Below are 27,907 nucleotides of genomic sequence, written 5' to 3' on the forward strand. Positions count from 1 at the left end.
TGAAATATGAGTTGAACATTCAGGTATCATACTTTGACTCATGCAGTGTATGTCGAGCTCCAGTCAATTAAACTACGTGTTACAGGAGACGGTGGATTTCAAATAAATATGCTCAAAACGAAGTAGGCTCGTTAAATATTACGAATCGTTAAGTTACACTGTGTATGATCTTGTATGGTCATTGGACATTTACAAAGAAACATTACAAATTGGACACATTACAAATAATGTAAGTCATAACATGCAACCCTTAACATGTGATCAGAATCACAATCAGAAACAGGTTTATTGCCAAGTAGGTTTTCACATAAAAGGAATTTGCCTTGATGTTGTGGTGTATGAATATAAATAAATATTCAGAGTAGGAGAAAATACAATTACCACAAAAAAGTAGTCTGAAATAGAAGTTTGCAATACCAGTATATACTTTATATTTTCTTTAGTATAAAGAGCTGAACAGCTCTGGTTATACAAACTTCCGATCTGTTACAATTAGGTTGGTAAAACACACATGTTTTAAATGTCAAAATGAATCAAAAAAGTTACTTTTATTATTTCAAGTAAATATAAAAAATAAACCAGAGATGAAAGTAAATATGGGGCTCCAGTTATTTACTTCAGTACAGTTTGCAAACACATAGGGGCAAATATTCTGACGTTTTTAACAGAGATGCTCAAGAATAAAAATAAAATAATTTCACTTCCAGCCGATGATGCCACGTTAGTATAAAGGTGAAGCCATGGTTCAAGTCCCCTCAGGTGTATCAGTCGTTTTCTGATTAGATGGCGCCATCTTGTGTTCATGCCGGGTACCTGCAAGTCTGAGCCGTAACTCCCACGAAGCACTCCCACGCTACGTAGTCTGTGATCGGATCTGGGGGAAAAAAACACGTAGCCGTGTGATATGGACGTTTGGACGAAAGCAAAATGAATCTGGATTAGATTTGTTGGTGAAGACTGATCGGCAGTGGACAGTTAAACTTTGGATGGAGTGTATTTCTTTATGCAGCGCAGTCCAAACACAGCACGGAGGCACTGAGGGGGATCGGAATTTACCGGTGACAAGAGAGGGAAAAAAAGGAAAAGAGGATCCACTCTTTACATGGAGTTTTAAAAAGCCTGCTTCGTGTTAAATACAATAACAACTCGTATCTTTGAAGACTTGAGTCGATGAAAAGTGCTTCCAGAAAGGGACAACCCAAACTTTCCCTCATCTAGCTTTAACTTCTGAAGAAACAGTTCCGACCATGGCGAAGAAGTATGATTTCCTTTACAAATTGTTACTCATCGGGGACAGCGGAGTGGGCAAAACGTGTTTGATCATTCGTTTTTCTGAGGACAATTTCAACTCCACGTACATTTCCACCATCGGTACGTTGTTGTAATGTTTGCCTTTCTAACCGCCGATATTTCTGCACCAGCTTCTGCTTGGCCTCTCGAACTTATTCCATGAGTATAAGACAAATGTTTGCTCAATGCTGACATTTCATTCGTTCTCCATTTGATGTTGTCGCCTACAAACTGGTTTCCCAGACTGCTTTCATGTCTGAACTAGTCCGTGTTCTCTCATTTCTTTTTCTTTTTTCATTCTGTCTCTTGTCCTCTTGTTGAATGTGTGTGCTGTCTTTTCCCTGACCCTCTCCCCCATCTCTCCCTCAGATCTCATTCCTCTTGGCTCTCAGAGGGTACACCCACCCTCATTCCTATCTCTTTTACTATCTCCACGTTCCCAGGATAATGGTTGGCTTTCTGGCAAGCACAGATTTTTTTTTTTTTTTTTTTTTCACAGGACAACCCCCATCCTTTTCCCCTCACTGTCTGTCTGTCAGCTTGTCCATCCAACATAACTCAAAGTCAGTGTGTCCTGCATGGCTGTACGTCTTTCCTAAATGACACTGAGGGGTCAAAATCACCATGAATTAGTCTCCACCCCTGTGACGGTGACCTATATATGCTGTAGTGTGTGTGTGCTTGGATGGGTGTGTTCATATCTGAGGTATTTTAACTCTGTCCATTCTCTCTGCTCTTTACAGGCATCGACTTTAAAGTAAAAACCATTGAAGTGGAGGGAAAGAAAGTGAAACTACAAGTCTGGTAGGAGATGACAGTTGGTTGCTTGTCTGGAAATGTTTTGTTCTTCTCTGACTCATTTTCCTGGGAGGAAAGAGGAAGCTCCCTGCTGTTCTCCAAATTGTGACTATAGGACAGGGTTTATTGTCCAAGATCCATCACACATGTCCCGCCACAGAGAGTCACTTCATATCATTCAAGGGTGTGCTTGCTATAGCAGTATAAAATGAAACATCGTCCTGCAACTTCAACTATCTTTGACAGTTGTATTTTAAAGCTCTTGCATGCGTCAGTGCACATTTTTCTTACTTTCACTGTGTGCGCTTTGTGCAGGGACACAGCAGGACAAGAGAGGTTCAAGACCATTACCACAGCCTACTACAGAGGAGCCATGGTGAGCACAGGACGCCTGCAGAACGAGCAGACTGGATAATCACGGCTGACATCCTCGTCCCTTTGTGCTCGCTTTGTACCGTTCACTGACTCCTTAAATCCTCTCCCTCTGTCTCTGTGTCAGGGCATCATCCTGGTGTATGACATCACGGACGAGAAGTCCTTCGAAAACATCCAGAACTGGATGAAGAGCATCAAAGAAGTGAGACTGTTTCCACTCAGTCCTGACAAAGATAACCAGGAAATACTAAAAAAAATAGTGCTTAGTCAGGTATTAGTCATGAGTATGGGCCTTTACTCACTGCAACAACCGAGCAGGGTCATTGCACAACTGGTGATTTTAAAGGGTCAGTTCACCTCCCTAACTAAAAGTTATCTTACCTGATAACTTTTTTTCAATTAACTAGTTGCTTTGTCAGAATATGATGAAAATCCACAGTGTAAATTGATGTCAAATAGAAAAGCAGCAAATACTCACATTGGGAAATGTAGACACAGAACGGTTTCTAGCTTGAAAAATTATTGAAATGATCAATTTATTATGAAAGTAGTTGCTGATTCCATCAAGCTTCTCAGTTAATCAATTAATAGCCCAAATGAGAACTGTCCACATGAAGGTTTGTGTATTATCACGAGAAAGTGACACTTTTTCTCTTTTTAGTTTTTAAATGTATTTTTGTTTCAGCTCTATTTTATTGTGAAGGCAGCAGGAAAGTCTTATATAACGGAGAAAGACTTGCTCACACTGTCTGTTACTCTCTTTATTTTAGTTTTTCAAAGTATTTTTGAGGCATTTTTGGCTTTAATCAATAGTGGACAGTTAAATAGGGAAATGAAACAAGGGGAGAGATGTTGCGATCACATTATGTGGTTTGGGTCTTAACCACTATTGTACCAGGGCGGCCATGGTCACTTTATCAATGATGTTTTGGTCAGGGAAGATAATTTCTTCCTGATCAAGATCTAAGAACAGAAATGTCATTAATTGAATGAGTACTAGAAACCGTGAGAGTGTGTGTGACGACGCTCTCTGAGCAGGCCTCGCCCTCCAGCAGCCTGGTGGACAACTCGCCTGTCTGGCTGCATGACTGGCAGACAGACAGTCTCTTTGTCTCTCCTGGCTTTCATCCTGTCTGGTTTTGTTACATTTAGTTCATCGTTACACTAATTTCCCCTTTAGTTATGTAAAATAACTTATTTTTAGTGAGTCCCTCCTTTGTCCATCCTCAAGCTGATAAATTGGGGGCTTGTCCGAGATCAAATTAATCACGTTGGTAAGATGAAGCATGGGTTTTGCTTTTGGAGGAGAGCAATATTCTCGTCCTTTTGTCCTATTCTTTTTTACCCCCTACACTTGGTTAGTGTTGGTCCATTGTGCATTTTGATTGAAGTCGTCCTTTGGTTACTGGAGTTTTCTTCCATTTAATTGAGTAACAATCTCTTAGCAGTGCGTTTTTTACAGCTTGATCTATTAAATTGGCAGTAAAAGCGGCTCGAACTGTATGCTTGGGATCCCATCTGTGGCTTTTGGTAGGTAACTGCAAATCAAGGACTTTCTGGACCGACTGGTTTCCAGAGAATAAGACCCCCCATCAGTAACTGCCTGAAGACTAGGGTTGGGCTTATAGAGTTAGCTATGAGCCCAGGTTATCCTGGTCCTGAAGTATCCTTACGTATAGAGACAGTTTTCCTCCAGAGCAGCTGCTGTACGTGCAGCTCATTCTGGTTGTTCAGTTCAGACTTAATGTAGAGATGTATGTGGTCTTTGATTTCTTCTTGAATGCGATCTCCACAAGAACTCAACTAATCGATTAACTGCATTCCTTCGTCCACAGAATGCATCAGCTGGGGTCAGTCAAATGTTACTAGGCAATAAGTGCGACATTGAAGCGAAGCGGAAAGTTTCCAGGGAGACGGGAGAAAAGGTGAGATGACAAACGTAACTATTCCCTTGTTGTTATTTTCATTGCTGTTAAAGTGATGTGATGATGAAGAAGTGAGTCTCATAGTTAGAAAGAGACAATATAAATGAAGACTTGTTGACCTTTTTTCTGTCTTTTAAAGATAACGAGTGATTGTTTGAGGAAGGAACTGAGTCTGTAGCATGTTTTTGATTGTATCTGCTTTGTATTTACTTTAGATAATACGCAGGAAGTGACTATTAGCCGTATCCTGACCTACTGTAATCTGTCCTGTATCTGTTGTTGACAGTTGGCAAAAGATCATGGCATCAGGTTCTTTGAGACCAGTGCAAAGTCCAGCATTAACGTGGATGAGGTGAGCCAGAACACAACCACTGGCTAAACAAACAGTGTCTACATGCCTCATTAAGCTGAGTGTGTTTTGTTGTGATGTTTTGAATGTTGCAGACTTAACTTTCATTTTCTATTTCCTTTAGTCTTTTCTGTCATTGGCAAGCGACATACTACAGAAATCCAGCAAGAAGCCAGTAAGTTATACAGAATAATACCAAACTGAAGCATTTGTTCCTCCCTGAATATAAGACTTTATGTTAAACCAGGTATGTCTGTAATAATCTGTATTTCCTTACTTGACAGGGCCCCACGGGCCGAGAGGTGAAAATCACAAGCAGTCCAGAGAAAAAATCCTCCAAATGCATTCTTCTCTAGATACGACGCTGGCCAGCACACGTACGAAAGAACCATGCACATTTAAGAGCGCATCAGTATTACTGGGGAGAATTCCAGTACAGCAGGTTTTCTGTCTCCATCTGGTGGGCTCACATATCAAATACATACGGGTGCTAAAACTTAGTTTTTTACATCAAAACTACTTTTGTTCCCCAAAAGCGTACTTTGGCAAAAAAAAAGAGCTCAAATTTTATTAAAGTGATTGTGCCTGTATTTCACATTGAACATATCTTCTGCCACATCTCCAGTGATACTGTTATTGTCATGAAATTGTTGCAAAGTCGGGGTCCTAAATGACCCCAAACAAATAACTGACTCAGCATTTCACTTGGCAGATCCCACCATGTTTAGTTAAGCTGTACATTTCTGTCTCTGCCTTGTTTTTCTCTGGCTTGACACCACATTTTCATCCCTTCAACAGCACTGCTTGCTGTCTTTAAAGGGCCTTTAGCTGTGTTTTTTTTAAACTGAGTTGCTTTGTAAAGAAAAAATGTCACAACTTAATGGAACTATTTCTTTCTTACGTGTGAGCACACAGTGGTAGCTTTTAGGGGCTTAATGGCAAAAGAAGAGTTTGATGGAAAGGGTTTTGATTCACATACAGTGCACACAGTAGGCTTCTGTTCATGAATCTTAAATACTTGACAGAATTAGTGAATTGATTAAGTAAGTGGTAAAACATCTTAGGTTAACAATGCACTTTCGCCTCCGTCAATTCACTGTTTGAAATTCAATGATTTGTATAAAGCACAGACAAGTTGACATCCCACTCCTGCAGTAAGATATGAGAGGGCGGAGAAGCATTTTATCTCCCCACATTTTACTGGACCATAAATATATTGCAGAGATGTCAGAGTGAACAGTAATAAATGTTGGCAACATTTGTAGTTGCATTATGTTCATATTGTGCTTATCCTTTGGAGAATTGCTGAAATATTTGAATTGTGTACAGTATGTTAAGTCATTCTACAGTAACAGATGCCATTTAACATTAAGCCCTGAGTCTAGCATGGGCATTTTTGGGGGTTGAAAAAACGCTCTTTGCGTTAATGAATTAAACGAGTTGAGGGATGCGTGAAGTTGAATCTGAAACAAACACTGGTGGTAAACAAGCTTTGTTTAAACACATGACTGGATTGAGAATGTGGACGATAGGAACAGAGATAAGTGCAATATGAGGAGATGAGTGGAGAGATGAAAGAGTGATGGATAAAGCAAGTGAATGGACAGGATGTGAGGGAAGCAGCAGTGCTCACATGACCCTCACTCATTGGTTTCGTGGGTCGTGTCTTTTATCTGAAGTGCCAGGTTTATCTCTCACTTAACACGAACACACATTAGCTATATCTGACGAGACAATTGTTCAAGCAATTTCCGATCATTCAAAATGACTCTGATTAGAGGTGCTCAGCTGATCCGGACAGGCTTGCTGTGTTTCCTGTATCTGTTTTTTATGCATTTCTTTCAAATTCAATGTCTTTTCAGACATGCCACATGGCTTTGTATGTATTTCACAGACCTGCCACTTGCTGAATAAAAATGCTAAACAACAAATATGATGAGCGTGTTGTAGTGTGACAATGTATGTTGGTAAGTCAAGTCAATTTTATGCATACAGCTCATAATTACAAAGCATTTGTTTTCTATTTGGATAAGGGAAAGCACCCCAAAAAAACCTTCAATAGGAAAAAAAGAAGACATGTCAGGAGGAGCAACAGGTTGGGCGGATATATGCAATAGATGTGGACCTTGTTATGTTTTGGATTTACGTTCATTACTGTTTTACTTAAATACCAAAATAAAGATCAATTCAAATAGTCAGACAGCTTACAGTTAAAGAGCAGAAGGTGGCTTTGTGTCTCAAGGATGCTAAAGGAAATATGTATGTTGACACATAGTGTTACTTCATACCAAGCACCTATATGCCCCACCCATTCTCACTGTAGGAACCCCTGTTGCCTTCTTCTGAACCACTGTCCTCCGAATACGGTGGCCTGCACGGTGGCCTGCCCCCCCCCCCATTGCTGGACGACTGCCCCTGTCGCTAGGCAACTGCCCCTCCTTTCCAGCATCAGCACCACGACGGTGTCATAGACTGTTGTGCGCGCGCTCTGCCGCATTCAAGTTGCCTGCACGTCATGCGTGCCTTGTCATCACGCAGGGCAGGTTTCGGTTTGCAAACACGATATATAATTATTTCCCAGTGCCAGAGCTGTATAGCGAGGACCAGAGGAGGAGACGCGGGCAGCAGAGGGGAGGGCGAACCAAAAGAAGAATTACAAATAAACTTGGATGGATTTAAACATGTTTTCCCGGACATAAGTAGGATTCAGGCTATGCTGTTATGTTCCTGTGACGTCTGGTGGGAGGCAGTAAGGTGAACGTCCGGGATACATACACACAAACACACGGCCTGAACGGGATGCCCGCGTGACTGCAGGGAGGAAAGAGGCGGCGGAGGAGGAGGAGGAGGAAGGGGCTCTAGGTGCGTGTGTAGACCACCGCAAAACCCCCGAGGTGGAGTTATGAAAGATCGAAACCTGGGAGGAAAAAATAATTCCAGCCTGACGTCTATTTTTGGTGCAGTTTGAAAATCGATGGAGTATATTTATTTCCTGTTCACGTCGAGGTAATTAGTCTCCGTTACCGAACGAACCGATGATCTTGGGGCTTTGATCTCCACGCCGCCTTTTTGCTTATTCGTGACAGGAGGAGGACCTAACATAAGGTCGCGGGAGGGGAGGGCACATGTTCGGATGTTGCTCCTCCTGATTGGACATACGGACTGAATGATTCATGTCATCTCTGCTGGGGGTGAAACAACGAGGGATCAGCTGCTTTCTTTGGGATGCTTTAAAATTTGCGGCCTGCTAGTGTCTCCAGTTACCGCAATGCCACTGGCGAGAGGTGGAAGGCAGAAGATGAAGAGGAGGGAGCAGCAAAAAGCAAATGAGTATAACAGGGATGGATAACTTGCAAAAACTAGCCCCATTTTGATTGTCTTTAAGTCAGAGAATGGTATTGTAGGCCAACTCTGTGGGTGATAGTGGCCTGTGAACCGCATGAGACACTGTATTGACTGAAGCTACCTTAGTATCATGGCTGAAACATCATATGAGGTGAGTACGGTGGCTGTGAGTGTGTAGTGGCCGCTCAATTGTCAACTTTCTGCTGACAAAGTTCTTGGACTCACTCACTGGACTACAGTGCGCACCATGGGGCATTGCGCAGAACCTATGGCACCTGCCAGTGGGGAGCTTGGTGCATAATTGTGACAGAGTGGAGCTCTGAAAACCAGCATTTATGTCTCTCCCTCTTCTACTTGCCTGCACTTCTACCCACACAACTGAACTTTGTTTTATGAACCCAGAGTAAGTGTAAAACCTCTCCCAGCCTCCTCCACACACGCCGACGAGCCTGGCATGCCTTCGCCGTCAGACTCCAGCAGCGTGGCTTCGGCCTCGGGGTCTCGAGGCTGGTCAGACAGCCGCAGGGGCATGTCAGGCCGGGGGCCTGGTGGGGCACGGCTACTCCTGTACCTAGGGCTGTGCCACCTGGGCCTGGGGGCCATGGTCCTGGCCTTCTCTTTCACCAGCATGGCCTTCACCTCCTCTGCCCGTGTGAGGCAGTCCTGTCCGTTCTGGGCTGGCTTCTTCGTAAGTGTAAATCTGACTTGAAACCTACAGTATTAAGAATATAACAGCAGAGAGTGTGTTTTCTGATGTGTGTGGTGTCTGTTTGCAGGTGGTGGCATCAGGGATAGTTGGGATAATCTCATGGAGGAGACCTCTGACGCTTGTGGTGTGTATATTTTAATCTGATAAAAGCAGCATTCGAGTCTCTTAGCAATAGGTGCAAAACCATGTTGTGCAGCAATGCTGGATTTCTAAAAAGAAATAGCCTACGCACCATTAAAGTATGAAAAAAAACTCAAGTGAAGTGTTGAGAAAACAATCTCATCAAAAGGTCACTTTAGTAGCTGCTGTTGAGCGATCATATCACATGATCTTCATCAGCGGATTCGAATTCTACATGGTCAAATTTATATTATTCCGGGCATTTTTAGGACTTCTCATCCATGTTGGCTTGAAAGCTGACGTTCAAAGTTTTATCCTTGGATTCAGAAACAGCAGTTGCAAAGTTAAAGAGCCTTAAGGTGACTCCTGCATACTATTTTATGGGCTTATATTTTGTGTATTCATGTATTGACTCAGTAAAAATGACTACAAACTAAGTAATCCACAACAAATCCATCCAAAAACCAGTCCTATACTTCGCTGATTAGTTCCTCCTCTTCGGCTGAAGGTATGTTTTTCAGTGAAATCACCTGGCGTAGTCTTTGGATGATAGAATAAGACTCAAGTTTTTAACTCCCTGCCCCAAATCAAAACATGGCTCTGTGTTTCCCCCGCAGGTGTCACTGTTCATGCTGCTGTCTGCAGTGTGTGTGATCCTCAGTCTGGCCGGCTCAATGCTCTCCTGTCAGAATGCACAGATGGTCAAGTCTATGCTCACCTGCCAGGTACACTACATTATGCAAGTGTTGTCTTCTGCACTCTCATGCTGAGACGATGCCCTGGATGCATCGGGAATGTGTCAGGAATAATTGTGAATATGTTTTTCGTGTGCAGTCTCACGCCTCATACCGATCCTCTGTGTTTGAGAATGTGTGTAGGTGGAGAATGGTCTGTGTGTGTGTTGTGCGCCCACTCACTCCTGCTCCATCACAGAGGAGGAGACCCTGGTCCTCTACCTGAATGCTGACTGTCACTCAGTTAAACATCAGCTCAAGGTTGGTAGGTTAACCAAGTTAACCATTAATGGGTAGGTTCCCCATTTTTCAAGCCTGTATTGAAATAGTAGCCAGGTGCTCATATTAACATTGAAACAGTTTTTCTCTTGCTGTTAACATCCCCCATGTACAAAGGACAAAGTACAAAGTTCTTGTTTTGTGCAAAAATGTATTCAAAAGTTCTCAGACACTAATATTAGGGTTCAGCAATCCGAGTTGGAAAAATCAAGTGGATATATCTTCCAAAGTTACAGTGTTTTTTGTACAAAAGGCAATCTTTTTGTTACTATCCTCAACAGGGAAACACTGTAGCAAAAGCTGAACAAGTGTGAACCTATCATATAAATATGACACATTTCCACCAATTAATTGCCTCTGTGTTGTCAGATTTTGATTTTCTGACTGCGTATTTCTCTAAAGGACCTTTTGTTCAGTGCATGTGGTCTCAGCATTCTCTCCACCATCATCTGTACTCTGTCCACTGTGACCTGCAGTATCCACATATTCTCTCTGGACCTTGTGCACCTGGTGAGTACAGACACAGCACATTTTACATTCACCAAACTGACTTGACTGACTCAGCAATAAACTACACTGCTGCTTATTTGAGCACAGACTTTGCACAACTGTTGTTGCCCATTACATCCATCTGTTGTATGATATTAATGTGTTTCCCATTCTCCCTGCCTAGCTGGCCCCACATCGCTCTCGTTCAGTCAACCCAGAATGCACCACTCCTCAGGACGCCTTCCTGACCAACATCATGGACTTTGAGGAGTTTGTCCCACCTATCCCTCCACCCCCCTACTACCCCCCTGAGTACACTTGCAGCTCTGAAACAGACGCTCAGAGGTACTGCACCTAATAACTATTATTATACATCACTTGTGTGCAGTGTGTAATGTTTGTTTGATATCTTCTGTATTAACGTCCAGCATCACCTATAATGGCTCCATGGAGAGCCCCGTTCCTCTCTACCCCACTGACTGTCCCCCTCCTTATGAAGCTGTGATGGGACAAAGAGCTGCAAGCCAGGTGTGTGTGTGTGTGTGCGTGTGTGTGTGTGCGTGTGCGTGTGTGTGCGTGTGTGTGTGTGTGTGTGAGTGTGTTTGATGTCCTATGCTAATCCTTCTCTATTTTGACTGTCAAGGCAACAGTGTTTGACCCCCACGGCACAGAGCTGTCTGGAGAGAGAGGAACTTCTACTGCCTTCAGCGGTGAGTGTGAGAAGATGTTGAGTTTTATAATGTGGAGACATGGAGATTCCTTTGGGTACTGTATCAGAATCAGGTGTATATTTTAAGCAACTATAACTGTCTAAATAAGATCATAAAACATTTTTCATGAAAATAAAATGGGCCATTAGTTCAATTCAGTTATTACTTACAGTATTTGAAGGAGGTACACAAAATAAAGCAATGCTTAACCTATGCTTTAAGTTAAACTCAAAGCAAACTGTGTCCCTTCATAATAAAGGATTACCTTTCTTTATTAGTGTCCATGGACAGTGGGTCTCTGTTGATGTCAGAGATTGTGGACATCCCTGACGATTCCTCCCCCTCTGAGGATTCCTGTCTGATGGAGGTTGGGCTGAGGACCCAGGGGGACAGGGGCAACAGGAACGTTAGCGAGGGGGGAGACGGAGGAGACGGCGGGGAGTACATCAGCTTTCGTGGTCCCCCGTCTCAGACACCAGAGAGTCCTCTGGCAGGAGGACCGAGAGCCAGGCGCTTCCTCAGAGGAGAGAGGTCCAACTCCTGCTCTTCACCCAGCACAGCGTCCACCACATACAGGTGAGGACAAACGCACACATACAGACACAATTCATTCGTGTCAGAGCTCTACGGTTGACAGTGGTATTTTGTGCTGCCCTGTATTGTCCCGCAGGTCTCCAGTATTGCGTCGGCAGGCCATGCTAGCTAGTAGCTGTTCCCAGCTGGAAGCTATCGGGAAATCCACCTCTCCACAGCGATCCTCCATCCCAGAGTTTCGAGGTTGCCCCTCCACTCTCTCACGCCAAGGAGACACCCCGGCCTCCTCTGCTCCTCCCATTTCATCCCCCTCGCCCGCCAGTGAGCAAAGCGGTGGTCAGGGTAATGGGCCACTCCTCCTGGGCCAACCGTTGTACCTTCGGCGAAGGGCTGGCAAGAGTGAGAAGGATGGAGAGAGTGTAAGAAGGGATAGTGAGGGCCTCCTACGTCTCGTGAGGTCACACAGCGAGCCTGGCATCAGCTCCTCCACTGACACAGGTAAGTCAGACGCAAAAAGGTGTACGTCTCCTACATTACCATGTCGATGTCCATAACCTGTCCTTCTTTCTCCTCTTCTCTAGTTGACTTTGGCTCTGGAGGCAGCAAAGTATCTATAGACACAGGTAACAGCTTATATCTACAGGCCTTTAAAATGTGATGTTCTGGGGAACTTAAGCTCATAACATCCTGGGTTCAAATCTGGCTTCGTTGCACGTCATCACCGCTACTCTCTCTCTTCGTTTCGGTCTCTTTTCACAGTTGACTGTCCAATTAAAGGCAAACAATCCCAAAAGAAAACACTTCTAAGTAGTTTAGATGAGACACATTTCAACACATTTGCACCTGACAGCCGTCATTTATCAAACCCTCTTAGAAACCAGCACAGCTATAAACATCAGAGGAGACGTGCAGATATGTCCCTGTGTGCATCTGATTTGTGATCTATATCTAAATTAGCAGGGATTTGATTACAGGTTGATGAATTAGATTCTGCTGTGGAAACAATAATGTGCCTCTCCAGTTCCAGTCATTTTCAAAAGACACATCCTGATTTATGAATGTTGCACTTGTTGTTCCGTCAAGAGGCTCGTCATGGAGCACAGCAAAAGATCGTCAGTGGTTGCTTTGCTTCCCTTTTACTAATTTGTTCTTAATCCTGGATACATATCTTATTTCAACACAAAATCATCTGGCATATTATGTAATTCCAATAGAGTTCCATACTCTGAGTATACCTAAAAAAGCAAAGCAGAAATGTATCTTACAGCTGACAGAGATACAACTAACAAAATACAGATCAAGATCAGATGTAGTACTTCTGGGCCTTTGGATGAGGATGACAAAATGTGCAAACTGACTCCTGATATTCTTCATCTAGTTTTATGTTACTCCTCTGTCCCCTAACTTGTTGAATGAGGATGAGAAATATGTCTCCTTCTTTCTGACTCCCTCTCTCATAGGTCCATCCTCTGAGGCATGTCTGTTGCCCCGCACCTCTTTGCCTCCTGCTGCAGCTCTGCCAAGGAAAGGCAGCATGAAATCAGCAGCCACGGAGGTGCAGGTTCCCTCTAAAGCGCCCCCCACCTCACCGCTGCGTTTACCTAAAGACTGCCACCGTTCCCTTGGAGACCTTAAAGTTAGTCTGAAAATAGTTGATGCAGAAGCAGCAAACACCTAAAACTACTATCGTTAATGTTTCCCATGGACGTCTTAGCAATAGCTGAGCAAGCTGTTGTTTGATTGCCTTATTTCATCTCCCTCTTCATTGATCTTTTTCCTTTTCCTTCAGGTGACTCGGGGTCTGGTGGCTCGCTTCCTGCAGCGCTCCAAACGCAACCTATCGCCCTCCTCCGAGCATGCTGGGAGCATCGGGCAGGGGCCTAAGAGGAGGAGTGGAGTTGAGGGCGCTGCCACCAACCACCTGCCCTTGGAACAAGTATTGGAACAAGTTTATTTCCCCCTGTCTTCAGTTCACTGCATCAGAATAATTCAGTGTTTCTGCGAGTAAAGTGATCAGCTCTTTGTCTCAATGTTTTTTCTGAAAAACTCATCTCCAGGTGTTGCTGACCCCTTGGAGCAACAGCCGAGGGTACCCCAACCATCACACCCATCACCCCCATCGCCGTGGACACCACCATTCCCATAGTGACAGTCGACACAACCGGCATTGCAGCAGTCTGGTGCCAGAGGGGATCCACCTGCGCAGCTGTGGAGATTTAAGCTCCTCGTCCTCAGCATCACTACGTCGATTAGTGACACCTCATCCACCGCATGGGTCATCAGGAGCTCTTTACTCAGAGTCTGCACTGTGAGGAGAGGAGGAGGGTGAAGGAGGGACGGAGGATGCTTATGAGTTGACATGGTTGTAAGGAAGATGGGAGGAAATAAGGCAGGCTGAGGAAAAGCAGAGTCTGAGGCAGTTTAGTGGAGATATCTAATACTTCAAATTTGAACGTCTTCCCTCCTTTTCCTCTTTGTCACCCCAGTTTCCTGAAGCCAACGTTGCAAATGGCCTTATTCAGTGGTGCTCTTCATCACTCTGAACATAATCCCAGAGCTCACACTATTTCACCGTTCAACATCAGTGAAACGGTCACTAGATGCTTATTTCTGAGCAGTGTGGTCCCTGTTCTAACAGAATGAATCCACAACTGGCCGAAAACAACCAACCAGATACATCTCTCCGCTGTATTCTCCACCTGTTCTCCCTCAATACTGATCTGGAGACATATTTTCCTCAAGACTGGAGGCAGAACTCGACTAGCATTCATGCTACAACAACCAGTTACTCAGATGTCACACAATCACAATCACATTATGGGTTGCAATATGCTTCTGGCCTTTTTGTACATTGCAATTCACCCACAGGATCGCTCAGAGAAGTCTCATAGAAACTTATTTTGTCTTCCATTGATTACAAAGAAAGAATCTCAATAGATATAGAGTTAGCTGAGTACGATGTAAGATGAGGTTGCACATGAGGACAAGTGCTCTCACATGGAAAACCCTTAACTGAGTTGCTAATTTTGTCTTTTTCTTTTTGTAATTCAGATTGTTTTTGCAATCAGATTCCCACTTTCTCCACGTTTTTCCACCTACACACTGGCCTTAAAACAAAAAGGCAGCCAGCATTTTTAACATTAACATTAATGCATGCCACAGACACATGCTAAAGCGTTTGAAATGTATATTCTGTGAGTGGCCCCTGGACACGGTGGTTTGATTTGCATATGTGCATGTTTTGCTACAGCCTCCCGAATACTGCAGGAACCTTATGCATTGGACCTGACCGTCTCTGTAACTACGTAACATGTCCTCCGAATGTCTTATCTGCATGTTTTGACAATTCTTCTTATTTTTTTTCCTCTTGCATTTGAAATGTGTTTGTGTCAATAGATAGTTGAAGGGGAAGGTCAGAGTCAAAGATGCGCAGTGTTCCCAAAAGTTTTCTGCCAGATGGCCCCAAACATGCCTCTGCATCCTAATTTGATTTTGGTCGGGTTTGAAAATGTTTCAAGTGCACATGCATATCTTTGACACTAGCTAACGTAGCCGGATCCTGTCAGATGAGTGGTATAAATTGCACTGCGACTGAAGAGTCTCTTGCAATAAATGCTGGTGTTTGTTATGAGGCTGGGCTTCACACTATGCTTTGGCACGGTTCTCTTTGGACTTGCAGGGGTTGTGGATAGGTGGTAAATGGAAAAAAAATAAGCCATGGGCAGCTGATAGTGAACATATGATGGGTCTGGCAGCTCTGGATACTCGGTATTGAGTATATCAATATTTGTGTCGGATTGGAGTGTTTTTTCTTTGGAAAGTATTTTTGATGTGCTCACAAAGTGATGATATTGAGTCCATATCAGTAAAGGCACATTTTGGATATACTCGTATGTATTTACCAAATTTTAAAAATGCACACGCACACACACTTACGCCTGCACACAGATGCAGGCACACCCATACACTCCCTTATTAAGGCATTGAGCTGTATTTCTACCTCCTGTCTTGCATTAAACATTATTTATTTGAAGAAATGTATATCTGTATGGCAGGCTTAACAGGCTAGAGCCTTGAAACCTGAATAATAAATGTATCTTAACATGACACGTATTCCAGATTTTAAATGCAGTGTCAATGGCAAAACTTTCAATGCAAGTTATGTATTTCAAAATATGAAATAAATGATAGACAAATACCTATGTTTATGTTTCTTTACCAAATATGAAGAACAGAATGCCTGGGTTTGATGTTTCCCTTTTCTGCTCTAAAAGTTTAACTATTACTATAATTATAATAGTTGAGGCTCACACCTTGTTTAACAAATCTCCTCACTCCACCTTAACCCCACCTCTTCTCAAATCCTATTGGTCAGCCAGTGTGAAAGCCCATCCTGGTTCGATGGTACCGGCCAATCAAACGCTCAACATCAAGTGGAGCCTTCCAAAAGTCCACGCCCATATGCACCACTCGCAATGGATTCTGGGGGACATAGTTCTGCTGCTGTGTATTAAATAGGACAGCTCCACGACAGCGAACTACACATCCTAGTTTAAGGAGACGTTCACAGACTTCAGTTGGACCGAAGACGAAGAAACAGAAGCTAAACTACTTTGCTATTAGTAAATCAAACAGTTTGGGACAAGAGGACAGTATCATTATGGTATGTAAAGGCATGTGTATGAACGAAAAAAAATAATTTACTACGGTAGATATAGCTAGCTTTGTGAACAGCCTGGTTGAGCTACCATCATCTACTGTTACCTGCAAAGTCATTGCTCTAATCCTCGTTCTTGCTTACTGAGCTCAGTAGGCGAAGAGACTATGACGCTATTAGTTTGGTAGCTTTCCTCAACCGGAACACGTTTAACGTTTTTGTAGCTATGGCACTGCTGTAACGTTAGCTTGGTAACGGAACAGTCCGACTGAGTGTTAAAGCTCAGCTTGTTGACGGCTAGTCGGGACGGTTGGACGGTTGAGAATGAGACGTCTGCTGAGCTTGCTCATTAAAGCCCCTAAAACAATCCGGACCATGTGGCACATCGAGTCCCCGCTGAGATTAAAAACAACCTCGGTTGTGATGTGCACCTCGTCTCTGCAGGGAGACAACCTTTGCAACGGGACGCACAGCAACAACAAGGCGCTGCTGTCCGATCCTCATCTGTTCGAAGCCCAATTTGACGAGCTGGTGACGGAGCTTTCAGAGAGCGACCTCGCGGACCCCGCGCTGGCTGATGCTCTGAACAGGTTTAGAGAGGTATGTATGTCTGTCTGTCTTTTACAGAGTTACGTCTGACGAGTGCACTGTTATTTCCTGTTGTTCCTATATGCGTCTTTTCCCCCCTCAGGTTTTGGTGTACAATTCTCCCGGAGGCAAGAGGAACCGAGGACTGTCCGTGATCGCTTCACTGAGGGATCTTCTCTCTCCCACTCAGCTCGCACAGGACACAGTGCGGCGGGCTCTGTTGGTTGGCTGGTGCATTGAGTTGGTAAGGACACGTTGTGTGTTAAAGGATAAAGCTGTTGTTATTCCACATTTTTCTTATTACAAATTAATCCCAATAAATAGCCAAAACCAGCATTGCAAGTGCAGCCTATCCCTGCATATCTGCCCATCAACTAAACGCATCAATTAGCCATATCTTTATACTTGGTGACAAGTTTCTTAATTATGACTGGCACTTTAGTTTGTTTTGAGTCAATCCCACATACACCATCCTGATGCTGTAAACTAAATGTTCACTAGTGCTCCAAATCCTTGTATAGTCTCCATCAAATGCTATTTATTTTCCTGTTTGAGTAGCAGTTGCTGGTACTCCATTGCTTACCCCTTTTTAAAGATGTGTATCTTCAGTAGGAACAAATGGGCTTGGGACCAAGTGCCACAGACGGGGAGGTCAAAGTACTGTGTGGTCTGAGCAAGGGACGTAGAAAGTGAGGAAAGGGCCATTGGCCCCCACTTTAGGCCCCTGGCGATCCCATCAGATGGTCTCTACTTATACCTCAAATCAATAAATTCACACCATCCATCACAATATTGTTTATTTATGATTTTCTTCACACCCGAGCTCCACAAGATCAAAGTTGGGCTTTACAAAGTTAGGTTTGTGTTTTTTGTCACTAAAAAGCTCACAAGCACAGACTGATTGTTGTAAAGACACTTTGCAAGGTGTCATTAAGTGTTGCGATTGTGTCTCTGTTGCTTGCAGCTTCAGGCATTTTTCCTGGTGGCAGATGACATCATGGATGGATCTGTGACTCGGAGAGGACAGCCCTGCTGGTACAAGAAGGTGAGGCCTGATATATTCCAGAAAAAGAGGGACTATACTGTTGTTTTTGTTGTTGTGGGATATTTTATTTTCCACTACAAATGATGCAGTCAGTTCAAGTGAATCCTGTCTGTTTGTTTTTAAGGATGGAATCGGTCTGGATGCCATCAATGATTCATTTCTCCTAGAGGCGGCTATCTACAGACTGCTTCGCAGACATTGCAGGGATCAGCCGTACTACGTCCACCTACTGGAGCTGTTTACGGAGGTACTATATGTCCTGATTGATTACACAGGCACACGCATTAACTCAGGATTCTTACTGCACCTCCTTTTTGTTACAGACATCTTTCCAGACCGAGCTCGGCCAAGCTCTGGACCTCATGACTTCTACCCCTGGTCAGGTTGACTTCAACAGATTCACCATGGATAGGTAGTGAAGATACATCTGAAAAGTACATTTGCAGAGAAGGATGTTGTCTACAAAAGAAAATGGGAGTAATTTTTTTCTCTCCTTGTCTTTCAGGTATAAAGCTATTGTAAAATACAAGACTGCATTTTACTCTTTTTACCTCCCAGTGGCAGCTGCAATGTACATTGTGAGTTTGTTTATATTTTACACACATGACGCAAGTAAGAGAGAAATGTTCTAGTCTTTCTCATAACTACTTTACCTTACTTCTGTAGGCAGGGATTGAGAGTGAAGAGGAACACAATAATGCCAAACACATCTTACTTGAGATGGGAGAGTTCTTTCAAATACAGGTAGCTACTTTTACACGTCCTCCAGCTTTCACGCCACACATTCAACCATATGCTGCCGAGTTAATAACCACCAAATGTTGATCATTTGCAGGATGACTACTTGGACTGTTACGGAGACCCCGCTGTGACGGGAAAGATAGGCACAGACATCCAGGATAACAAATGTAGCTGGCTGGTGGTGACGGCGCTGGAAACCATGACTCCTGAACAAAGAGCAGAGCTGAAGGTGAGACTTCACTTTCTGTTCAATTATGTACCGATATTATTATTATTATTATTTGGCAAACATTAAACATTGGGGGATCTATCTGCAGCAATGGAATATAATATTAAAGGTCATATTGTAACGTTTGTGTGTCGATGAATAATACAGAATAACAGAACCTTTAGAAAGGTGTCAAATAAAATCGCTTTTCCTTAAAAAATGTATGATAGGCTAGAAAGGCCCATTCGTGTTTTCACTTCGGCAACCGAGGTTCTTCTACACGCTAGGCTCGCTGTAGAAGTTTCAGTTGGTTACAATCTGCAACCTCACCTCTAGATGTTGCCATATCCTACACACTGGCCCTTTAAATACAATGCACACTTTGGTTATATCTCTGTGCTGTACATTTGCCTTTGAGCAATGACCTGTTGACAGATTTTCTCATTTGAAGTAAGTGACCTTTTCAAAAAAATGGATCAAGTGGAATTAGGCACAAGGAATTTTTTTTTTTATATATATATATATATACCGCAGTAAGAAAGTGTGGTCATTTACAAGGTAGTGTAGAAAAAGTGGGGTTTTTTTTTTAACAGAAGGAAACGCAAAAACATGTGACAAGCGTCACTTTTTACAGATATTTTATCCTTTGCCCGACATCTATATTCAGCTAAAACGTCATTCAACATATAAACAAGTATGCATTGCAGCAAAATAAACTGTATTTATTATAAAATAACTGTATAACCTGTATGTGTTTGCCTCTGCTCCCACCTTTTTTAGAAATTCTACTACTCATTTGCTAGTACATTAGCAAAACTTAATTTCATCTTCACCTCTTCCTCAGGCATGTTATGGGCGCCATGATGAAACATGTGTAGAAAAGGTCAAAGCACTGTACAACACCCTGAAAATGCCAACATTGTACCACAAATATGAGGAAGAGAGCTACCAGCGGCTACAGACACTCATTGCTTGTCACGCTCAAAACCTTCCTCACTCAATCTTCCTCAACTTCGCCAAGAAAATCTACAAGAGGAACAAGTGAGAGGGAATGGTGGTCACAAACCGTGTCGGGTGCATCAGCCTGGTTCTCTTTTGACGTTTATGATGCACAGAATAACTTTGAAGTGGTTTGTAGATATTTGGTCGCAAATGTCATCAAACAGTCTTTTACCCCGTTCACTACATTATTGAACCCAGTTCATAATGCACAGTGTCTCAGGTTGATTCTCCGCTGAAGAATACCATGGATAGAAGTTTGACACTGAAATGATGAACACAAATACAATCGGATTGTTTTAATTTTATAGGAATAGATTTATTAATTGATTAGACTCCAAAAGGAACATATATGACAGCAGATGTATCCTGACAGGGGACAGAGGGTCAAACCTCATCAGCTTTCTAATTCCATATATTTTTATATTGCTGCTGTAAAGTCTGTACTGCCTTGAATGTTATTGCTTTTAATAAATAATGTATGAACAGTATTTTTCCTCTTCATCCTTTTGATGTTTGTTTGTGTATTGGTTGTAGAGCACCAACGATTTGTTGTTTAAAATTGACATATGAACTAGAGACCATCTTGCGATGGGATCACACCCATAGTGACACCAAATCAAACCAGGGGCGAGGGGGTCTCTTCCCACCCCCCCTACTTCCAGTGTCCTTGCCTTGACCATACCCGTTTTCCAACTTTCCCTTCATTTTGATCTCATCTACATCCTTGTGAAGTTCCGTGACTACACCTTGCATGGTTGTTACACTATCGCTGTGACAAAATCTGTCCACAGACAGAAATATAAACACCTGACAAAGTACTCAGCGGCTCTGTGGTATTTCCCGCTGCAGTAGGTGTCTCCAGGACCACATGATGACTCACACAGACTCACAAGGTGACAACAATACTAGTATCACTGTTGCAGCTGGTAATTATATCATTTTGAAAAACACTAATTGTTTCAGTCATTTCTAAAGCAAAAATTGACAAAATGTCACAGTTTCTAGCTTTTCAAATGTGAGAATTTGATGCTTCCGTTTGTGATATATTATAGTAAACCGTATAATTGGGCTCTGGGCAATAACAATGGGCATTTTGACTATTAAATGACGTTTCATAGATTAAATAATAGATTTATCAAGGATGTAGTTGACAGATTAATCGATAATTATAATAATAAAGGCTAGAAGCAGTAGTTGGCGTTCAAATGAACCTGGCGATTCTATTATTTTGTGTTAGTTCATTTCTGTGACATAAATTCATTAATAAATTGCAGATAGGATGATTTATGAGGAATCCAAGGATATGAGACTCTTGCTCTCAAAACTAATATTTTTGAAGGAGGTGAAGCTGAAAATGACTCAAGATAAATTGGAAGTGATGATAAGGCAAGTACGGGGTGTGGCTTGAATGGTTGGGGGGGGGGGGGGTTGGCGATGGTTTTCTGGATGCTCGCGAGAAGACAGATGCTGAGGCTGTCACCGTCTAGAGAGATTCACATTCACACGGACTGTGATGCGAGCGAGCCCGACGAGATGGAGACTTTCATCCATCTAACCTGCATCTGATCGTGAGTCGAGTCCTCATTTATTATCGTACTATATATGTCATTTAAAAAAAATGTTTTTAAATGAACCTGCAGAGTCTAGTCGGGGCAAGCAAAACATTATATGCACAAACGAATCCTGCGTAGATCTAGAAACATGCAATTCCGCTGTTAACAATGATATTTCTTGAGTAATTCTTAGGTAAAATGTATTATCATTATCGGTTTTAACTGGAATCTAAATATTATGTATAGTAATTTAGTTATAATAGGGGCGGACGGGCCTGTATTTCAGGGCGATGCGGTTGGAGGTAGCTACCCCCTCCTCCCCCTCCTCCCCCCCCTCCCCGTCTCCATCAGCTCTGTGGGATCAATACATGCAGGGGTAAATACTGTTCACGGGACGGCTTGAATTACATCTGATAATATGCTGATTTTGTGTGTTATTTCAAGGCTTTGTTGGCTTTAATGCCATTCCGACGAAGGCCCATGTGTAAGCAAGCGCTGGAGTGATTTATATTCCTCAGTGAAGTGAAGGGCACTGTGGAGGAATATGAGCAATAGCCTTCGGTAGATGGGCTTGTAAAAGGCAGACTCGGTGCTGTTCAGTGCTGCTGCCTGATTATTTCATGCTCTAGTTAAATGTTCAGTCATTGCTCTAGGTACGTGTTTTTTTAATTTTTTTTACATAATTTCTTTTGATCTAGATCTCACTGCCTCTCTTCAGCTTGTTAGGATGGACTGGTTCAGATAGAGACAGCCTGACTACTGTAAACTCATGAATTGAAGCTGAACATGACCGATAAGGATGACAAGTGTCAGTTATTAAGCTATAAATGAACTGACAATTATTATCATGGGGATCATTTCATGTGATGTGTGTGTGTCTTTGTTGAAATAGATATATAGATAGATAGATAGATACAGCATTTGAAAACCAAGGAAATAGTTAAACAGATGATACTTTGCATGCAGAAAACCATGTTATATACATTTTCAATGTCTAACTGGACTTCTGAAGTCTGAAGGCACCTCAATGTTTTTAGCTGCACAGTATTGCTCAACAAAAGATTCAATATTTTTAAGGGCAGCAACTAGCAATTGTTTCATTACTAACTGACCTGTCCATCATTTTCTTGGTTAATCAATGAAGCATTTTGTCTACTACAATTTTTTTTAAATGACCACTGTTTCTCAAGGTGATGAATCCAGGGTGACGTCTTCAAATGTCTTGTGTTGTTCAACTACCAGTCCAAAAGGCAAAGATATTCAGTTTACTATCATGAAAATCTTTGAAAACCAGCACATATTCACATTTGAGAAGCTGGAATCAGAGAATATTTGGAATTTTTGCAAATATTAACATAGAAGCTTATTCATTTACTGTTAATTTATAAATTGACCAATTGTTTCAGCTTGAATTATTTTCCTTAGGTGGGGATGTTTGATAATGTGCCTTTTTTGTACAGCGCTGTGCGTGAGACAGTGTGTGTGTGTGTGTTCATATCACTGCTGTTGCCTTCCAGGACTTGGGCTGCGATAATTATAAAACAAAAAGCTTGAAAGTAATTGCGTTTTAATGGATAGTCCAGATGATGAGTTTAACTCCAAAGACTAAGCCTCATATGAAAACATGTAGAGCAAGAAAAAGGTTTTTGAAAAGCAGAATTTTGCTGGTAGTCGTTATTCACTGTGTGTCTTCTTTGATGTTACAGGATCTTGGGAGTCAAGCCAAGATGTGACCGTCACGGCGCATCATAGTTTGGATCTGTCCTTTACAACACTTGTTTCTATAGCAACAGAAATATCAGAGATTCCTGAAAAGTCCCATTCCCACAATGCAGTCCTCCAGCTGCTCCTCTCAGCCTCCAAAGCCGCGGCGCTTTGACGTCAGCAGGCGGACCAATACCGTAGCTGGACCAAAGTCTCAAGGCCCTGGTTTCCAGAGGGAGGATAAAAACATGAACACGATGACCACGTCCTCCCCACGCCGGCCTACCAAAGCTCCCCCTGCACCCACCAGGACCAGGGTGGCAGTGCAGCCTCGAGCACCAGTAACCCAGTCCAGGTTTGGCTCACAGAAACAAGGCTCCACCTTCTCCAAATCAGTTATGCCCAAACCCAAGAGTGCTCGTGCATCTGCGGCAGCCAAAATTGCACCAGCAGCCGCACTACCTCCGCTTCCCTCCGTTCTCCCTCTTGACCCGAACTGCAACGAGCCGAGCCTCCCGTGTCTGTGCTGCGATGGCCGCTCCCCGCAGGACAATAACAGCATGTTCAACCATAACCACAACAACAACAACACCATCTCTATCAGACAGCAACTGCAGCTACCCCCACCTCCGGCCCCGTTGCCCCAGAGGCAGGATGGGAAAGGGACCAAGGAGAAGCCTCAGCCTCCTGCCAAAGCACAGGCCCAGCTGGAGGCCTCTGCCCGCCCTGCTGCCAGTCTGGAAAATGAAGGCAAGAATGCAGCCGCAAGCGCTAATCTGGACAACAAGAAAAATGTAAAAGTAGAGGAAGAAGATGACGAGGAAGAGAGCAGTGGGGATTTTGATATCGATGATGTTGAAGAGGCTGACAATGATGACGACGACGACGATGATGACACCCTGGTCCCCTCATGCTGTGACTGTCCTCCCTCCCTCCTGGAGTTTTCACTCTCCTCCTCTACCTCGTCATCCTCCACTTCTATCAGCTCCTGCTCTGATCTGGATTCTGACTGTGCAGATCAATCCGCCTCCATCTGCTCTTCTCACGACCAAGATAATCTGACAGTTGCTCTGTCCCCCAAAGGCCGCTCTCACCCACGAGCCCCTGAATGCAAACCTCCTGCGCGTTCACCCCCATCCCTTCCTCTTAGCTGCAATCCCTTCGTCTTAACACCACATTCCCCAATGTCCCCTTGCTCCCCAGATGAGGGCTACCCCTCTGCCCTGGACTCCCCTTCTCCTGACTACTTAGGGGCCAAAGGTGATTCTGAGGTCACCAAACAAGGTTTGCTTGACTTTCTAGAATCTGTTGGTGAGTTTGGGAAAATGGAGCGCTTCAGCCAGGTGATCCAAGTGGCTCGTTGGGATCTGGAGGAGGAACAACACTGGGATGTTCTGAGGGATCGGCTAGATCACCTGGATCGCTTGGAGAAGGTGAACCGGGAAGTAAAACTGGCCTACATCGCCAAACTCCACGAGGAGGGATTTGATCTTGGAGATCTGGAGGAGCAGGATCTCTCAGATGTCATGGATGAAATGGGAAACATCGACATTCCCTGGAAGTTGTATAAAAGTGGCCGAGGAGCGATGGGAGACTCTCAGGAGTTTTCAGATGCAGGGGTTGACCTCACTGCTCCATCAGACTGTGAGGATCCTCTCGTTCCTGATTCCCTCACCCCTTCTCCTGTCGAGCTGCCACCGAGACCCCCCAAACCTCCAGCGCGTCATGCCAGCGTGAGCTCTGACCTCCACACCTACATCAATATCAGTAGGGAGACCACGTCCATGGCTGTGTCCACCTCTCCTACATTGTCTACTTTCTCCCCTAACTCCTCATCCCCCACTTTCACAACTTTTAGGTGTGAGAAACCCCTACCTCCATCTCCTCCCTCCATCCCTCCTCTTCCCACCTCTAAACTGGTCCCTTACCTCACCCTGTATACCACCCCATCTCCACCTCCATCTATCCCCACCCCAACTCCTCCCATCCCTCCCCCTCGGAAGCGTCACCTTGCCAGGAAAGAGGCACAGCGGCTCGCTGCTCTCCAAACCGAACAGGAAAAGACCCCCCTTTCCCTTCCTCCTCCCACCACACGTCCCCCACCTCTGCCTCCTCCACCAGTTATCTCAATCTCCTCCTCATCTCCCCCTGCAATACCAACTCCACCTGCCCTGCCTCCTCCCCCCTCCTTCCATGCACTGGATGTAGAGATTCGGAAGCTATTAGTGCTTGCTGGATTGACCCAAGCTGAGCTCCTCAAACTCAGCCCAGAACTTGGTGTTTGTGTTGGAGGGTTTGAGGAGGATGAGGTTGATGGAGATCACGTTATCTCGCTCAGGTCTGGGGAGCTACATGAGTTCAGACTAAAAGATCAGAATGAGATGAAGGACTGTGACACAGAGTTGATGGCCAGAGACAGATGGAGAAGCAGAGGCAAGATGGATGGAGATCGAAGAGCGGATATAGCTGAAGATGGCAAAACAAATGAGGAGAGCACACAAAGAACCACCTCGTTCACTGATATGGCAAGGAGAAGGAAGAGAAGCAGTGGTCTGACCTCTGACCCTTACTACAGCACTGGTTTTAGCAATACACAGGAAACCAAAACAAAGAATATTGGCTTTGAGTCTTTCCGGTATCCTGCCGAGGTGCTAGATTCACCTCCTCCTCCTCCTCCTCCTCGCCCCTTACCCCCAATCCCACCATCTGTGCCACACCACAAAATCAGCACTCTCAAGGCTAACTCTGCACAGCCTGAGCGATTTGATTGGCTCATAGCATTCACACCTGACCCTGAAGCCCTACTACAGCATCCAACCCTGGCAGTGAGAAAATCTCTTGTGGAAAATCAAAAGAAGCTCAGTTCTTCAGGGTCATCTCCAGGGTTAGCGCCAAAAGTCACGACTTTTAAAGAGCTGCGTTACCGCAACAAGAGCACCTTCCTCCAAACAAAGGTGATCACTGATCCAGACCCTGACCCAACAGTTATTACTCCAGATGCAGATATACTGTACAACCTGAGGTGGAGAAGAGAGATGGCAGGCGGCGACGGCAACCAATGGGAGTACACTTCTCAGGCTCAGGCCTTTTTTATGCAGCCGCCACCGGCCCTCACCTCAATGGCCGCTCTGAAGGAAATGCTCCAGAGAGCTGACGAGGAGGGTAGACAACCGGAGCTGTGCCCATCACAGAAGATTGGCTGCTCAGTCAGCGACAGCAGCCTGTGGACCATGGGCAGAGAGTGGGAGGGTGAAGAAGTTAAGAGGGATGAAAATGAAAGGAAAGAAGAAGAGGAGGTGGAGGTGGAGAAGGTGGAGGTGGAGGTGAGAGGACGAGCCGATGGCGGAAGGACTTTAGAAACAAGAACTACAGGTGAGTGGGAATTAGCATGATGGTGCAAATGATAATAAAGGAGTCAGATTAATTTAATGACATGGGGGAAGGGATCAGCGTGTGCATGCAGTTTTGTGTGTGCATGGGAGAAAATAAACACATCAAAGTAACTCAGTGTAATTTAAACAACAGAGCAGATCTGGGATGGGCGGATGATGGACAAAGAGATGCACAAATAACATCCTCGGACAGTGGAATAGAAAGAGACAGAAAACCAAGGGTTGACTCATTTATGGAAATGATAAAAGGAACGACAGTGAAGAGATGGAGGACGAGCATGAGTCGCAGAAATGCGTGATACGTGATATGATGACAAGGGATTGACAGAAGGTGGTTGCAGATGAGGGAAGCTAACAAGACAGTGGAAGCTGCAGAGGGAACATGAGCAATATAGAGATGGAGGGATAAAGTGAGGGGAGTGAAGGTAATATGAGGAGAAAGAGAAGGTTGGAAACTTTCCAGCCAGTTTTCCTGCACTGGTTATTAAAGTGTGATGTCATCATGGCCTTATTCAATTATTCATCCACTCTTTAGACCCACGGGGAGGGGGATAATGGAATGCCCACTGAGCTCACCACCTTTCTCCTCAGTCTTTCTACCTTCAACTTCTCGTTTCTTTCTATCTGTGTGTCCTAAAAAAATGTCTTCCTCTTTCTCTGCCTCTTTACTGGTTTTAAATAACATCTACTTGGGATGTTCAAATGCTTTTCTCTTTCTGTCTATCCTGTCTCTCTGCTTCCCCCACGTTTACTCCCTAGAGTTGCACAAGATCAAGTTACTTATCTCTTTCAGTGCTGCAGTTTGCTACATAAACCCTAAGGATTAGATTGTCAGTAGGGTGTATGCTTGATTTAAATTGCTCATATTCTCCACCAATCAGCTGCTAAAATTAGTTCTCTTCTTGTATAATTACTTGGGCATTATTTAACCTTTGCTTTCTGATTATAAAAGTCGCTGAATTACTAATGATTTATACGCTGCAGGAGTTTCCCTCAGAAACCCCTGCAACAAGCCAGAAATAGGTGTGTACACCTTTAAGAGACCAGGGGGTGGATCCAAGTATATGGGCCAATTGCTGAAAGCTGGTGTCAGAAAAATAGGAAGTATCATGTGTTTGTTACAGTTCAGAGACAGCTCAAGTCTGACCAAGGTATGGTTGCTTTCCAGCTCATTTTGTAGCCCATAGCCGAGCAGTCTGTCACAGGTAATTGAGGAACGAAAATTATTGTAGCCACAATCTCTTAATCTCAACAGAGACAGGCATGGTGATTGTGCAGGAACGGACAGAAGTCTGCTATCTGTTGACTGACTCAGCATACTGCTGGAGAGGGAGGGGGGGGGGGGGGGGGGGGGGGGGGA

At 43.9% G+C, this 27,907-nt stretch overlaps 4 protein-coding genes across 12 annotated transcripts in view; all 4 read left to right on the plus strand.

The window, feature by feature from the left end:
- Positions 1 to 785: 785 nt before the first annotated feature.
- rab13 (RAB13, member RAS oncogene family) lies at positions 786 to 6,681 on the plus strand. The gene is made up of 8 exons (XM_031853293.1): positions 786 to 1,371; positions 2,034 to 2,094; positions 2,404 to 2,464; positions 2,588 to 2,665; positions 4,299 to 4,388; positions 4,675 to 4,740; positions 4,862 to 4,912; positions 5,022 to 6,681. The coding sequence occupies exons 1-8, from the start codon at positions 1,248 to 1,250 to the stop codon at positions 5,091 to 5,093; spliced, it is 603 nt and encodes a 200-aa protein (XP_031709153.1). The 5' UTR covers positions 786 to 1,247; the 3' UTR covers positions 5,094 to 6,681.
- Positions 6,682 to 7,278: 597 nt separating this feature from the next.
- fam189b (family with sequence similarity 189 member B) lies at positions 7,279 to 15,855 on the plus strand. Its single transcript, XM_031853369.1, has 14 exons — positions 7,279 to 8,770; positions 8,859 to 8,915; positions 9,529 to 9,636; positions 9,790 to 9,906; positions 10,327 to 10,434; positions 10,598 to 10,758; positions 10,842 to 10,941; positions 11,057 to 11,123; positions 11,402 to 11,699; positions 11,794 to 12,155; positions 12,239 to 12,280; positions 13,118 to 13,293; positions 13,447 to 13,593; positions 13,715 to 15,855. The coding sequence occupies exons 1-14, from the start codon at positions 8,537 to 8,539 to the stop codon at positions 13,967 to 13,969; spliced, it is 2,232 nt and encodes a 743-aa protein (XP_031709229.1). The 5' UTR covers positions 7,279 to 8,536; the 3' UTR covers positions 13,970 to 15,855.
- A 364-nt stretch (positions 15,856 to 16,219) lies between these two features.
- Positions 16,220 to 20,386, plus strand: fdps (farnesyl diphosphate synthase (farnesyl pyrophosphate synthetase, dimethylallyltranstransferase, geranyltranstransferase)). Of its 2 annotated transcripts, XM_031853372.1 has the most exons (10): positions 16,220 to 16,320; positions 16,759 to 16,914; positions 17,006 to 17,146; positions 17,867 to 17,947; positions 18,072 to 18,194; positions 18,271 to 18,359; positions 18,453 to 18,525; positions 18,614 to 18,691; positions 18,783 to 18,917; positions 19,741 to 20,386. In XM_031853372.1, exons 1-10 carry the CDS (start codon positions 16,318 to 16,320, stop codon positions 19,939 to 19,941), a joined length of 1,080 nt encoding a protein of 359 aa, XP_031709232.1. In that variant the 5' UTR covers positions 16,220 to 16,317; the 3' UTR covers positions 19,942 to 20,386. The 2 variants fall into 2 exon arrangements, with proteins under 2 accessions (XP_031709232.1, XP_031709230.1); XM_031853370.1 differs by lacking the exon at positions 16,220 to 16,320 and having other exon boundaries at positions 16,332 to 16,914.
- Positions 20,387 to 21,361: 975 nt separating this feature from the next.
- rusc1 (RUN and SH3 domain containing 1) overlaps positions 21,362 to 27,907 on the plus strand; it is a 15,258-nt gene continuing 8,712 nt past the window's right edge. For all 8 annotated transcript variants that reach the window (XR_004212983.1, XM_031853342.1, XM_031853343.1 and 5 more), the window contains exons 1-2: positions 21,362 to 21,466; positions 23,158 to 26,527. Coding sequence is in view for 7 of the 8 variants with exons in the window: in XM_031853342.1 (XP_031709202.1) it covers positions 23,281 to 26,527 (3,247 nt within the window). In the remaining variant the exon portion in view is untranslated. The remainder of the gene's footprint in view (positions 21,467 to 23,157; positions 26,528 to 27,907) is intronic.

The sequence above is a fragment of the Anarrhichthys ocellatus genome, unplaced genomic scaffold (genome assembly GCF_004355925.1).
Source record: "Anarrhichthys ocellatus isolate YVR2014 unplaced genomic scaffold, GSC_Weel_1.0 scaffold13, whole genome shotgun sequence".
In the NCBI taxonomy this organism is placed as follows: domain Eukaryota; kingdom Metazoa; phylum Chordata; class Actinopteri; order Perciformes; family Anarhichadidae; genus Anarrhichthys; species Anarrhichthys ocellatus.